Raw genomic sequence first — 14315 nt, forward strand, 5'->3', positions numbered from 1 at the left:
CTGTGTGCGTTTGGAGGAGAGACAGCAATTGAGGGCTGGACTAGTATAGGCTCATGAATGGCTTGGAACTTAAAATAATATTTTGCAGAGAGCTGTTTCCACTTTGTATGATTCATTATTTTGTTTATTTTTTGTTTGTATTATTTCATTGTGTTCCCTACACACACACACACACACACACACACACACACACACACACACACAAATTTTTTATTTTAGAATGATTTTGAAAATATTAAAATTTCTGACTGAAAGAGCTACTGTTCTCTCTGTGTGGTGGATGTGGCCTGAGGCAGTGGCTTTGCCTCTGCACAGATCTCTCTGCAAGCCGTCTTTCTGAGGCCCGACTGCCCCTGAGTGGTCATACTTTTCTCTCAGTGCCAAGCAATGGCAGATTTAAGGATAAAAAATTAGAAAAATAAATTATTTCTCCTAAGTCGTCCTGAAATAGTGAAGAACCAGTATAATTTTTTTTGAGGGGGGCGGGGGGAAGATTGTGATTGTGCAGTTATTCTTAGAATTGATCATATTTGTAGCTAAAAATTCACATTATGTGATTTGACTTGCATACCTTTTGAAATTCAGTTTGATTTCCCAGACAGTTATTAACAGAGTTATGTAACCACATCTGGAAAGAGCTCTGCAGTATAGGAAGTCAGCAGGCTTTATAACGTGCTGGATAAGGAATTACCACATACACAACTGAGGAGCACTGACAGTTTTCACACTAAAGTGGCTCACTTAAGTACCATTATTATAGATCATAAATTAAAATTCATTAGCATCAACGATTTCACTGGGATGTAAAGTAGTGCCAGTGTAGTTTATGGGAGCGCAGTGCTCACCATTTTTTCATTACTGGAGAAAACTGATGGATGGATTTTATTGCCGTTTACATTGGACACAGATGTACATTATGGCTTTATAAATTTACTTTGAGTAAATACTTCAGTCATAGTGAAAGTGCTTCTCCAAAAGAAAGGGTTTACTAGTACTCATTGTCTCTGCGCTGCCTTCAGCTTTTTTTAAAAACATATTTTATTGATTTTTTACAGAGAGGAAGGGAGAGGGATAGAGAGTTTGAAACATTGATCAGTTGTCTCCTGCACACCCCTACTGGGGATGTGCCTGCAACCAAGGTACATGCCCTTGACCGGAATAGAACCTGGGACCCTTCAGTCCGCAGGCTGATGCTCTATCCACAGAGCCTAACCGGTTAGGGCCTGCCCTCAGCTTTTAAATGCAGGCCTGGGTCAGAAAAGCATCTCCTTCCACACCCTCGCCCCTCTCTCAAGTACACTGCTTGCTTCTTGGTGCGAGGCTTCTGGTGGAATCCGGGGCCATTCTTGGTCCTCCTGGTCTGGTTATGGCCTCAGGCTGCCCTGTGCACCTGGGCCTCAGGGGCGGGACCTTCTGAGCATTCCTGCCCAAGGCAGCCTAGCTCTGCCTGTGTCTGTGGTGAGTGTGGGCAGGAGACAGCATTCTGGCTCCCTCCTGGTGGTAGCAGAGCTCTGCTTGTATGGTGCCAGCTCTGGAGTCCAAGAGGTCCGTCCTTCTATGCAAGTAGATCTTTGCCTGGCTGTACAGGCAGATGGATTTTGCCTCTACCCTTCCCCCAGGAACCCCAGGAGAGAGAGCGCTTGCTGACCTTGCCCTAGTGGCTTAGGCTTTTGCCACAGGAGGGGATGGTTGGGAAGTAGGCAGAGTTTCATGCTGTTCCCAGCAGCAGCATCGCCCAGAGAGGGCCTCTCCCTTCTGCTTTGCCCCCAAGCTTTCTCAGGAGCACCCATGGAGACTTACAAAAAAGCATGAACTCTCCTTGTGTCTGGGGTGCCCAGTTGCTCTAAACCAGTGTTTCCCAAACTTTTAACATATGTGTACCCCTTCTATAATTTTCGTAACATTGAGTACCCCTCGTACTCATGAGAACATAGAATTAGGCGCAGCTAAGCATGGTGTAGTTCATATCCCCACCAAACTCCCGTGCAACGCGTACCCCCACCAAACTCTTCCTGTACCCCTGGCGGTACGCGTACCACACTTTGGGAAACACTGCTTAACCTGATAACTGAACACTTAACCCTGCTAGTTCATAATTGGCCTTTAGGAATTCCTTAAAATTGCAGCTACCGGTAATTTCTTTCTTACCTGCTTCCACCTGGCCCCTTCCTCCCAAGCCCTGCTACTGGTAAATGTGAAATGGTCTCTAAGGGCTTGTCATTCTGGATTCAGTTCTCTTGGTTGCCTGTGGCCACCGCTCTCTGTTGGGTACAAGAAAAGTGATGATCTTACAGGTAGTCTGGCTTTTTCTTGTTGGCGTGGGAGTAACGTTTTCTTTTTGCTTTCTGCGTTGGAAGCCATAATCTGAGGAGGAGTCAGCTTTTGGAATTCAGTAGAGGGCATCATGGAGGAGGAGACCCACAAGGAGAAGCACCCGTGGGCCAAGTGGCTTTCTGATATTTGCAATGAAGGCCCTTCCACGTGAGTGGAAAGCAGTCTTGGACCGTACCTAGCTTTTCTTCAAGTTATTTTATTCTCTTTCAGTTTATCAGATCTTATAAAATGACCTTCAGAGAGACCGCTTTTGCTCCAGACCTCCTGCTCCCCCTTTTTGCTCATCATGGACAGCACATCAGAGTTTGTAAGATGTGTGAAAAACCTTGCAAAGCAACCCGATGTGCTGGCATGACTTACTCTTTCAATTCAGAGTTACTGTTATTGAGCTGAAGGAAGGTCAGGCCTCGCTGTGCTTCTTTAATGAGCCTCAAGTATTCCTGGTTTTACTTGTTTGTTTGTTTGTTTGTTTGTTTGTTTGTTTGTTAAGGATATAAATTTCCTTAACCCAGTGTTTCTCCAGTCTCTTTTATCCTAATCCTCCTTCAGTAAACATAAAGATCTCATGCTCCCCTTTGATGCTATTTATAAATCAAAGTAAATAACTGGACTCAAAACAAAGCAGGAGAAACACTCCTGCTTCCACACACATCCCCTTCCCCTCCTCTTCCCCATTGTTAGGTTCCCACCCCCTCACCAGGATCACCCTCATGCTGAACTTGGGCCTGGACGCTTCCACTGTTTTTGCCAATGCATTGAATCTGGCTATTGACTCATCATTTTCTCATGAGGTTTCAGGGAAATAAGACACAGAAGATGGAAACAAGTCAGTTTTGAAATGCAAGAGCAGTGCAGTAGGATACAGGAGGGAATTCTTGAGGCTCCACCCTCAGATAGGTTTCCCAGGCTCCAGAATGAGCTGGATGCCTTGGCCCAGTGCCACACATGGTGTTCCCAGCAGAAGCAGTGAGGCACACCTATTGGTTACCTCACTACGGGAAGAGAATCTCTGAAATTGCCCACATCTATTTGTGAAATTGCTACTACCTCTCAATTGTCCCAGATGGTAGTTTCAATGCCCAAAAGGTAGTGGTAAGCTTCTATTACACAGAGTGGGCAGTCTTGTTAGAAATATGTCTGCTTCTCCATAGAGCTCAGTATGGCTACTTCCATTTCTGATGTTGAATATAAGTCCTGTAAAATGTTAAGTCTTCTTGAAATGGCTATGGTAAGTTTGCTCAGCCTCTTTCTAACTCGTTCGTTCCTTAAAAGTCACTCATGGTACAACATTGTTATTCTGTAAATAAGTGTCGGTTAAATGTATAACTGAATCTTTAAACCTCTTTCCAGTGCAAAATGTTACGATTATCTTGATCTAGAATTCAAAATTTCAGGGTTGCTATGGAGGTGGGTTCTTTTGGTCCAGGCTGAACCTGTGACTTGTGTTCTTCCTGTTGATGGTAGTAAGCACCAACAGAGCAACAGAAATGCCCCCAACCACCAAGTTTACATTTTGTTGTTCTCACACTGAGAAGGTTTAGGTAATAAGTACTTACAATATAACAGTCAGCTCTGAAACTATTTCTATGGGATGTTGCCCAAACCACTCATAAAAGGCAGTGTTTATTAAAATACATTTCATTTTAAAAATTGCACTATCAGCTATTAAAGTGTGTATACGTTTTTTGGGACACCTATGTAATTAGTTTGAAGCACCTCCATCTTAGCAAAAACTTGGGTAATTTCTTCCTTTGGTTTTAGTGATTAATGCATATAAGTTATATGTACTTAGTTTTCTTTTAGTTAAAAATACTGCATGTATAGCACATGTAGTTGAATCATTTTTCATTGCTATATTTAAACTAATATTAAGAGGCAACATAGAAAATAGTTCCCAGCTTTGCTACTGGCCAGCTGCTTAGCTGATCACCACTGGGTGAAAAAGTGAAAGCCAGGCAGATGAGCAGGAGTGGGATAAGGATTATGAGAGTCAGGCTCCTGGAGGGCCTGGATCTCCTGCTGTTGAACCTCAATTCTCCTTCCCTCCCACACCACTGCCTCTGTCCTCTCTTCCCTTTCCTCTGGGCAGTGAGGACCAGCTTGCCTTCCCATCCAACTGTTGCTTCCACCCAGTGATTCCGGTCCATCCAATGATGAGTTCTTTCTGGTCTCTAAGCAAGCACACTCCTCGGTCAGTGTTTCCTGATAGCTTTATCTGCTAGCAAGCCAGGAGAAACAAACCTTCTCATTCAGGCCTCAGTGCTGTGGAGAGAACAGGGTGGTTCTAGACAACAGCAGACGGAGGGGAAGAAGAGACAGGAAGTGTCTGGTAAGGGGAGACCCTGCTGTCATTGCAGCAGCCTGGGTGACCGGCATGCTCACATGTCTGCAACCGATGGTCTGAAGTCACTGGTCATGGCCTGGGCTGGCTTGTGAAAAGCAAAGCAATGTTTTTGAAAGCTAGAAGCATGGTGTTTAAGCTGCCAACTGCCTTCCCAATGGATGTGGGTGTGTGAGCATATATATTATTGTTATTAACCTACTTTGCAATTTGGCTTTTCCCCTCTTAGAACAAAGAGACCTATGAAATTACAATAGATCATTTGTAATAAATTAGAAAGTGGTAGTTGACGATTGGTCAAATATCTTTAAAATAACAGAATGAAAGATTACAGCTTTGAAAAATGAGATCTATATTTTAATGAATAAGCATTTATCTTTGTGACTTATTTTTCTAGTAGCACTTTTGGGGTATAATTTATAAAGATAAATTTTCCTTATTTGATATGTTGCTTTTATTAAAAGTAAGTGTTGTGTACATGTTTTAAAGATAAAGACAGTCTTCATTCAGAAAATAGGAAATGTAGACATTTGTTTCATGCTCTTATGTCTGGCTGGTTGTAAATTTTATGCCAGCTTGCTTGAATAGGTAGAATAAAATGTGTGCATTAGGTTTTGGAGCAGTTATAATACAATATATCTTATGGATGTAATTACCACAGTTTTTATGTCTTTGTACTTTATTCTGAGGTTGCAGTTGTAAAGAAGTACTCCGCCTTGTGGCTTTTATGTTTTATGTTGGCATTCAAATCACAAAAGCCTCTATGGTTCATTTTGAAACTTTGAGGGAAAAAATATCCATATGATTTAAAGTTTAAGCTTAATTACCTTCTGCAAATTGCTTTTGAAGTTTAGGTAGTCAAAAAGTAAAAGTGCTTTTAAAATTGAGACATAGAGACGAGACCGGTTTGGCTCAATGGATAGAGCGTCGGCTTGGGGACTGAAGGGTCCCGGGTTCGATTCCGGTCAAGGGCATGTACCTTGTTGCGGGCATATCCCCGTTAGGGGGTGTGCAAGAAGCAGCTGATTGATGACTCTCTCTCATCAATGTTTCTAACTCTCTATCTCTCTCCCTTCCTCTCTGTATACAATCAATAAAATATATATATTTTTTTAAATTGAGACATAGAGAATAGCATAATTGCTTTTTTGAGATTCTATTAAAAATATGTTCTCCCCAGGGCAGGAAAGTTAGCATTGCCTTTGTATAACATTTTCTTGCTTTTAAAAAAAATATGATTTTATTGATTTCAGAGAAGAAGGGAGAGAGAGATAGAAACATCAATGATGAGAGAGAATCATTGATTGGCTGCCTCCTGCACACCTCCTACTGGGGACCTTGCCCAAAACCTGGGCATATATGTTCTTGACCAGAATCGAACCTGGGACCATTCAGTTGGTAGGCTGACACTCTGTCCTCTGAGCCAAACTGACTAGGGCCATGCTCTTTTCTTTATTGCCATGGAAGTTATATGATCCCAACCTCCATCTCTCCTCCTTATTTTTGAATATAATCAATTACTGAAATTTCATCACAAATTCCAATTGTGAAAGGTGTTGCTCTGGCCAGTATCACTCAGTGATTAGAGCATCAACCCGTGCACTGAAGGGTCTCGGGTTTGATTGCAAGTCAAGGGCCTATGCTCGAGTTGCAGGTTTGATCCCTGCCCCTGTGGGGGCACAGTCGGGAAGCAATCAGTTAGGTATCTCTCTCTCCCTCACCCTCTTTCTCTCCCTCTACTTCTTCCTCTCCCTGCTTTTCTCCCACTCCCTTCCTTCCACTCTTTCTAAAAGTAAAAAATAAAAATCAATGCTAGAGTGAGGATTAACAACAACAACAAATTGTGAAAGGTGTTGTGAGGTCATTTGAGCAATTATATTTTAAACTAGAGGCCTGATGCACGAAATTCATGCCAGGGGCTCGGCCCTGGCTGCCGTGGCCACTTGCCTCAGCCCTTGCAGCCCCAGCTTCATCCAGAAGGTCGTTTGGCTGTCTGGTCTAATTAGCATATTATGCTTTTATTATTATAGATACTAAAGGCATCCATACATGAAAAGACTTACATCCACACATACCCGTGTTTCCCCGAAAATAAGACATCCTCTGAAAATAAGACCTAGCGCATGGAAAGATAAGACATCCCCTGAAAATAAGACCTAGCGCAACTTTGGGAGAAAAAATTAATATAAGACACTGTCTTATTTTCGGGGAAACAGGGTAGATGTGGTGTCCACTCCTAAGGAGGGCACCTGTTCCATTGTGTAGGAAAGTTGAAGATGGTGTTACTGGTGGTGTAAACTTCTTTAGGAAGAGATGCTGCCTGTAATTTTTCACTTGGTAGTGTTAATAATCTGTTAATGTTGGAAGTACTTAGCTGACACATTCTGAGCATTAGCCTGGTTCGTGGTAATTGGTTTTATTAAATCAACTCTGGAATTTTAGAGGCACCTCCTGCTGCACTTGTAATCGAGGCGTCCCACTCAGACTTAACAAAACTGCAACCATATCTATCGACGTATTTAGGACCTGGATTAGTCTAATATAAGATTCGGGAGGGCCAGGGATTTCTGCTGGAATCCCAGTGTCTACTTATTTATTACCTGGTTCGTGCTGAGCAGGTTTTGGTCATTTGTTCTATAGTTTCCAGAAATAGCCTAGACATTGTAGTGAGTAAGAGTGGTCAGGAAGTGGTTTTCAAACTTTAGTGTGCATCCCCATCACTAGAGTGTTGCTTAAAATGCAAATTCCTGGGCACCGCCCCCTGGAGATGTGGTACCATGAGCGTGGGAATCTGCATTTTATCCAGGTAGTTCTGAGGCAAGTGGTCTAGTGACAACCCTCTGAGAAACGTGTGTGTAGGAAATGTAGGTACAAGCAGGCCGCCTCGTGGGTGTCTGACCTGTGCACATGTAGGCCCCCCCTATTCGGAAGGGCCCTGCACATGGCTTGTTGTTCTTCTCTTAGCTTTTTGAATTGTTAATAATTTTTGAACATCAGTCCTGCATTTCCATTTTTCCCCGAGGCCTGCAAATTATACAGCCAGTTCTCTATACAAGATTTTATTGGGTGTTACTGAAATTGTGTTTCTTGATACCTGTGAATTGCGATTATTCAATAATGATTTCTTCTTTGTGTTCAGCTGAAATGCCAAGACCACTTCTAAACTTTAGAAGTCAGTGAGTGTCATTCATCATAGGACATGGGATAGGAAATCCTAATAGTATGATTTTTTTTTTCCTCAAGACAATTAAATACTTATCCCTAGTCTTGAACATAGAAGCCTATGGTTATGTTATTCTGATACACTATTTCCTTTTCTCTTAGGATGGCACAAAGCAGAAAAGAGAACGGAAAAAGACAGTCTCATTCAGCAGCATGCCAACGGAGAAGAAGATCAGCAGTGCGAGTGACTGCATCAACTCAATGGTCGAGGGTTCAGAGCTCAAAAAGGTTCGCTCCAACTCCAGAATTTACCATAGGTATTTTCTATTGGATGCCGACATGCAGAGCCTGAGGTGGGAACCATCCAAGAAGGATTCCGAGAAGGCCAAGATTGACATTAAATCCATCAAGGAAGTGAGAACAGGAAAGAACACAGACATATTCCGCAGCAATGGCATTTCTGACCAGATATCTGAAGATTGTGCGTTTTCCATCATATATGGCGAGAACTATGAGTCACTTGATTTGGTCGCCAACTCGGCAGATGTTGCGAACATCTGGGTCACGGGACTGCGGTACCTAATTTCTTATGGAAAACATACACTTGATATGTTAGAAAGTAGCCAGGACAACATGAGGACTTCCTGGGTTTCACAGATGTTTAGTGACATTGATGTAGATAACCTCGGACACATAACTCTGTGTAATGCGGTGCAGTGTATCAGAAACCTCAATCCTGGCTTAAAAACCAGCAAAATTGAGCTTAAGTTCAAAGAATTGCACAAATCCAAGGACACAGCTGGTACTGAAGTGACAAGGGAAGAATTTGTTGAGGTTTTCCATGAGCTTTGTACGAGACCCGAAATCTATTTCCTTTTAGTTCAGTTTTCAAGCAATAAAGAATTCCTTGATACCAAGGACCTTATGATGTTTCTTGAGGCAGAGCAGGGTGTGGCACACATAAATGAGGAAATAAGCCTTGAAATCATTCACAAATATGAGCCATCCAAAGAGGGCCAGGAAAAGGGCTGGCTCTCCATAGACGGGTTCACTAACTACCTTATGTCCCCCGACTGTTACATATTTGACCCGGAACATAAGAAGGTCTGCCAGGATATGAAGCAGCCTTTGTCTCATTACTTTATAAACTCATCTCACAACACCTACTTAATAGAGGATCAGTTCCGAGGCCCCTCTGATATCACAGGGTACATCCGGGCTCTTAAAATGGGTTGCCGGAGCGTCGAATTAGACGTATGGGACGGGCCAGACAACGAGCCTGTCATCTACACGGGCCACACCATGACCTCTCAGATAGTCTTCCGCAGCGTCATTGACATCATCAACAAGTACGCGTTCTTCGCCTCAGAGTACCCGCTCATCTTGTGCTTAGAGAACCACTGTTCCGTTAAGCAGCAGAAGGTGATGGTCCAGCACATGAAGAAGATTCTAGAAGACAAGCTCTACACAACATCCCCCAACCTGGAGGACACCTACCTCCCGTCCCCAGATGTCCTGAAAGGGAAGATCCTCATCAAAGCGAAGAAACTGCCCTCCAGCTGCTCTGGGATGGAAGGAGACGTGACGGATGAAGACGAAGGGGCAGAAATGTCTCAGAGGATGGGGAAGGAGAACGCGGAGCAGCCCAACAGCGCGCCCGCGAAGCGGTTTCAGCTCTGCAAAGAGCTGTCCGAGCTGGTGAGCATCTGCAAGTCAGTCCAGTTCAAGGAATTCCAGGTGTCCTTCCAGGCTCAGAAGTACTGGGAGGTCTGCTCGTTCAACGAAGTGCTCGCCAGCAAGTACGCCAACGAGAACCCGGGGGACTTTGTCAACTACAACAAGCGCTTTCTCGCCCGGGTTTTCCCCAGCCCCATGAGGATTGACTCCAGCAACATGAACCCTCAAGATTTTTGGAAATGCGGTTGCCAGATCGTGGCCATGAACTTTCAGACGCCGGGCCTGATGATGGATCTGAACATCGGCTGGTTCAGTCAGAACGGGAACTGTGGCTACGTCCTCCGGCCAGCCATCATGAGGGAGGAGGTCTCCTTCTTCAGCGCCAACACGAAAGACTCGGTCCCCGGCGTCTCACCTCAGCTGCTTCACATCAAGATCATCAGCGGGCAGAACTTCCCCAAACCCAAGGGGTCCGGTGCCAAGGGTGACGTGGTGGATCCTTACGTCTACGTGGAAATTCACGGCATCCCCGCCGACTGTGCAGAACAGAGGACAAAAACCGTGCACCAGAACGGAGACACTCCCATCTTCGACGAAAGCTTTGAATTTCAAATCAACCTCCCAGAACTGGCCATGGTGCGCTTTGTGGTACTAGACGATGACTACATTGGGGACGAATTTATCGGCCAGTACACGATTCCCTTTGAATGTTTACAGACGGGCTACCGCCACGTGCCCCTGCAGTCGCTGACGGGGGAGGTCCTAGCACACGCCTCTTTGTTCGTCCACGTGGCGATTACTAACCGAAGAGGAGGAGGGAAACCTCACAAAAGGGGCCTTTCTGTGAGGAAAGGGAAGAAGTCCAGGGAATACGCATCTTTGAGAACACTGTGGATTAAAACTGTAGACGAGGTATTCAAGAATGCCCAGCCCCCTATACGGGATGCCACAGATCTGAGAGAGAACATGCAGGTACGTTCGTGTGTTTCAGCGTTTACCCAGTGGTTTTCCTTCTTAGTGCATGCACGTAGTTCATGAATATATTGGAGGGCTTTTTTTTTTTTTTTTTTTTTTTTTTTTTGCCACAGTATATTTGATTTTAAATTATTTGTAAATTCCAGTTGCTTATTAGAATTTTTACCACTAGTCTCATTTTTTTTATCATTTAGATTTTCAAAACCGTAGTTGGTATTGAGAATATTGATAACATGATCAAATCAACCAGCCCCCTTGTTGTCTCACACTCCACATCTTAGTCCCTTTTAATTAATGCTTAACAGCACCCCATATTTTTCTGGTAGTGTATATGGGAATCTCTGGGGGTTTTTTTCTGGATATTCCTTAGCTGGGACACAAACTGATGACCTATTAGAATGAAAGGGATGTGTTCCAGTTCTTTTTTATGGAGCTGTTCTGTGGGGGAAATAGCAAGCACTTAAATAAGCCCATGTGTTTGCCTTTTGAGCCTCCTCTGGATTGTAGAGGATAGCTATTTAATTGTTTAAGTAAAAGGCGTGTGGCGTGTGTATCAATTATAAGCCTAATGATTGCCACTGAATTATATGATGGCTAAAAGCAGTCAGGGATGATGTATATAATTAAGGATCGTCCACCTGTCTGGCAGTACCTAGGACCCATGAGTGACGCAGAAGTGGGCAGCGAGGGCATATCACAGGGAGACCAGCCCTAACCCATCCCTGGGTGAAAAGTGCTGTGAGCATGACAGCTGTTCAGTGTGTGTTTATTTAATAAATGTGTATTAGCTGATTATATGTGTGTGTGATTATACAGGGTGGGGCAAAAGTCAGTGTACAGCTGTGAGTACATGAAACACAGTTTCTTCTTGTATTATTATTTATTAATTATTGTATTATTTTCCATCAAAACGACTGCAAACCTACTTTTGCCCCACCCTATATATATATCACTATTATAAGAAGAATGCCACCAGCAAGTAAAATCTAACTCAGAAAATTCAATATATTTCACTCTCCTACCAATTCTATGGATACTTCATTAATAACAAGACCTTCCCTCAATAGAGAGATTTTATTCTCTTTCAAAATAAAAGCATACCGGCAATGTGAAGGGTTTTCCCCTACTTCTGAGGATGAGAATGGCTTGGTAAACTCTTGAGCTTTGAGCCAGCCCCTCGGAAGGCTGCTGCGGTGCATGTGGGGACCTGGCGGAGCTGGGGCGTCATCTTTCCAAAACCTGCGTCTGCACTGGGCCAGACAGAGCAGTTGGTGGTGATGTGCCGCGAACACCACGCGCAGCAGCCTAGGCCACAGGAGGCACAGTGAGCACACAGAGACTTTAGCTGGGGGCGGGCCAGGAAGGGAAGTGGACCCAGACTGTAAGCAGACGGATAAACAAGCAGGACAACTGCCCACACAGCAAGAGCCATGAGGAAAGTAAACGGCGGTGAGGGTGATGCAGAGACTCCCCTCAGACGTGACGGTTGTGATTTATTGCTGTAAGCAGTCAGCACTGAAGTGCTCTTGAGCCAGATGACATATAGTGTGATGTTCATGTTTAAAGCAATATTAATAAAAAGGAAATGTTTAAAAACATTTTTAAAAGATAAAACTAAAGTACGCTACTCATTTCTAAGAACCGGAGAATTGGAAAGAGGAAGCACAGGGGTCGGCAGGCCCAGATCTCCCCCACCTTCCCGCCACTGGCCTCCCTGCCCAGCGTGCCTGGAGTAACAGCCTGGTTCATTTTTATTAGAATTTACCTGCTTTTAGAGCATACTGATTAAAATGACAGGTTTTAAGTAAAATATTGACTCCTTCACTTCCCAGCTGTGTGGCCTTAAGACAGATAACAGAGGCTATAGCAGAGGCTGTTTCCTCATCCACAATGGGCTTGCTGAGAGGAGTAAATGAGGTGATTTGTAGCAAATACTCTTGCTATCGCCTCGCACTGGATAAGTGCCCAGAGACTGCTAACTTACGGCATTGGGCAGTGTTGCAGGGCTTTCTGTAACGGGTATTTTACTGGCCCGCCTTTGGTGAGTAGGAAAAAGAAGGGGCAGTGAGAGAAGCATTGAGGTCCCTGGAGGCACTAAGCGGGGAAGGTCATGGGTAACCGAGGTCTCCCTCTGGGCAGACCTCACCGGACCTGCAGCATCCTCCAGGTTCCTGTAGCTTTGGAGCCAGCAGGCATTAACAGGCGAGAGACTCAGGCTCCTGCCTCACAAATATCCTTTCCTCCTCGAATGGCTGGCATGCTTGGTACTTATTTTAAGCCCGAAACTCTGAATGCAGAGGCCGATCATTTTTGTCTCCTCATAATTGCTTAACAGCCTCAGCATTGCTCTGAACTTTGATCAGAAAAGAGGCTTTGCCCTTGGGAAGAATTTAACTTGTTTGCAGTTTCTGTAATTTTGATAAATTGGTATTATAGACATCCATAACTGTATTTACTTTGGAAAACAGCCAGTTTTTCCCAGGATGAAATAATCGATAGCCGACTCTGTCATGGCACTGCTAACAACTGTCCTACTGGGCACTTCAGGTATAATCAAGTATAACCATGAGGAATTAAAACCTCGGATTCATTACAAAGTGCGTCCTTCCTTTCTGCCTCAGAATGCCGTGGTGTCCTTCAAGGAGCTGTGTGGCCTCTCCTCCGTGGCCAACCTCATGCAGTGCATGGTGGCCGTGTCCCCCCGCTTCCTGGGCCCGGATAACGCACCCCTGGTGGTCCTGAATCTCAGCGAGCAGTACCCCACGATGGAGCTGCAGGGGATCGTGCCTGAGGTGTTAAAGAAGATCGTAACAACTTACGACATGGTGAGTCGTTCTGTACGTGGACGTGGCCTGCGGGAGCGGGGTGTCAAGGTAAAACCCCAGATAATTAACAGCTCTTGCTGAGGTGTGCTCTCCTACTTCCTGTCATTGACCTCTGCTGGGAAAACCACCCTCTGACCTGGCGGATTGGAAGGAGTTTAGTCTTTCAGAGTTGTTTTAGAAAGCAGGATGCAGAGACTTTTGCCTCAATTGGATTCGAAAATAGATTGCTTCCTAATAACTATACCTGAATAGGTTTGTAAAGGATACACTATTTCCACATACATACAGTAAAGAGTATGTTTTATCTTCCTCTGCAACCAGCCATGGATTCACTCATGTTGTTTTGTTTTCATTTTTTCAAACTGGTAAAGGTGAGACATTGATGCTTAATTAAGTACATGTTAAGTGCCAAAGGGGCAGGTGCTTCCGTCACAAGCTCTGTCCGTGCAGTGGCTTTCTTTCGCACAGCAGGTGCTCCGAGACACCTATAGTCTGTGACCAGCGGGACATTAATGCCATGTCCTCGGGAGACCTGGGATATCACAGATTTGCTCTTACGGGGGAATCTGCCATTTTCTTAGTCACATCCTGCTCTTACTGTACTTTGTGACTTATCGTAACTGAAAGGGAGAATTTAGTATGTGAGCTACACTCATTTTAGCCTCACCATGTAGTTGAAGCTCTCCGAACTCATGAGTGCTGGCAGCTGCTCTCCAGCCTGTCAAGGTTAAGGTTGGTGTGGGACCCTCCCGCCCAGGTGGGCCAGGCCGCCACCCCTTGCTGTTCAGGGTGCTGGGGGGGCAGAAGGGCCCCCCCCCCCCTCCTCGCTGAATGCACAAGCTAAGCCCACAGAGCACGAGGCTTCTGCCCTAGCCTGCCTCGGTCAAAACCTAAACAAGATTGTTATCGTGGACTTCAGCAAAAATGGTTTTAAGTGTTTTGTAAATTGATCTGAAAGCTGCAATTCAGAGGGATTTGTACAATTCAAGGGAAAGGGAGAA

General features: G+C 44.5%; 1 protein-coding gene across 3 annotated transcripts in view; it reads left to right on the forward strand.

The window, feature by feature from the left end:
- PLCL2 (phospholipase C like 2) overlaps positions 1-14315 on the forward strand; it is a 203983-nt gene that overhangs the window by 134233 nt on the left and 55435 nt on the right. For all 3 annotated transcript variants that reach the window (XM_084903290.1, XM_084903289.1, XM_084903291.1), the window contains 2 exons: positions 8000-10486; positions 13111-13314. In XM_084903290.1, the coding sequence (XP_084759416.1) occupies positions 8000-10486; positions 13111-13314 (2691 nt within the window). The remainder of the gene's footprint in view (positions 1-7999; positions 10487-13110; positions 13315-14315) is intronic.

Source organism: Pipistrellus hanaki, assembly GCF_964339955.1.
Source record: "Pipistrellus hanaki genome assembly, chromosome: 13".
Lineage (NCBI taxonomy): Eukaryota > Metazoa > Chordata > Mammalia > Chiroptera > Vespertilionidae > Pipistrellus > Pipistrellus hanaki.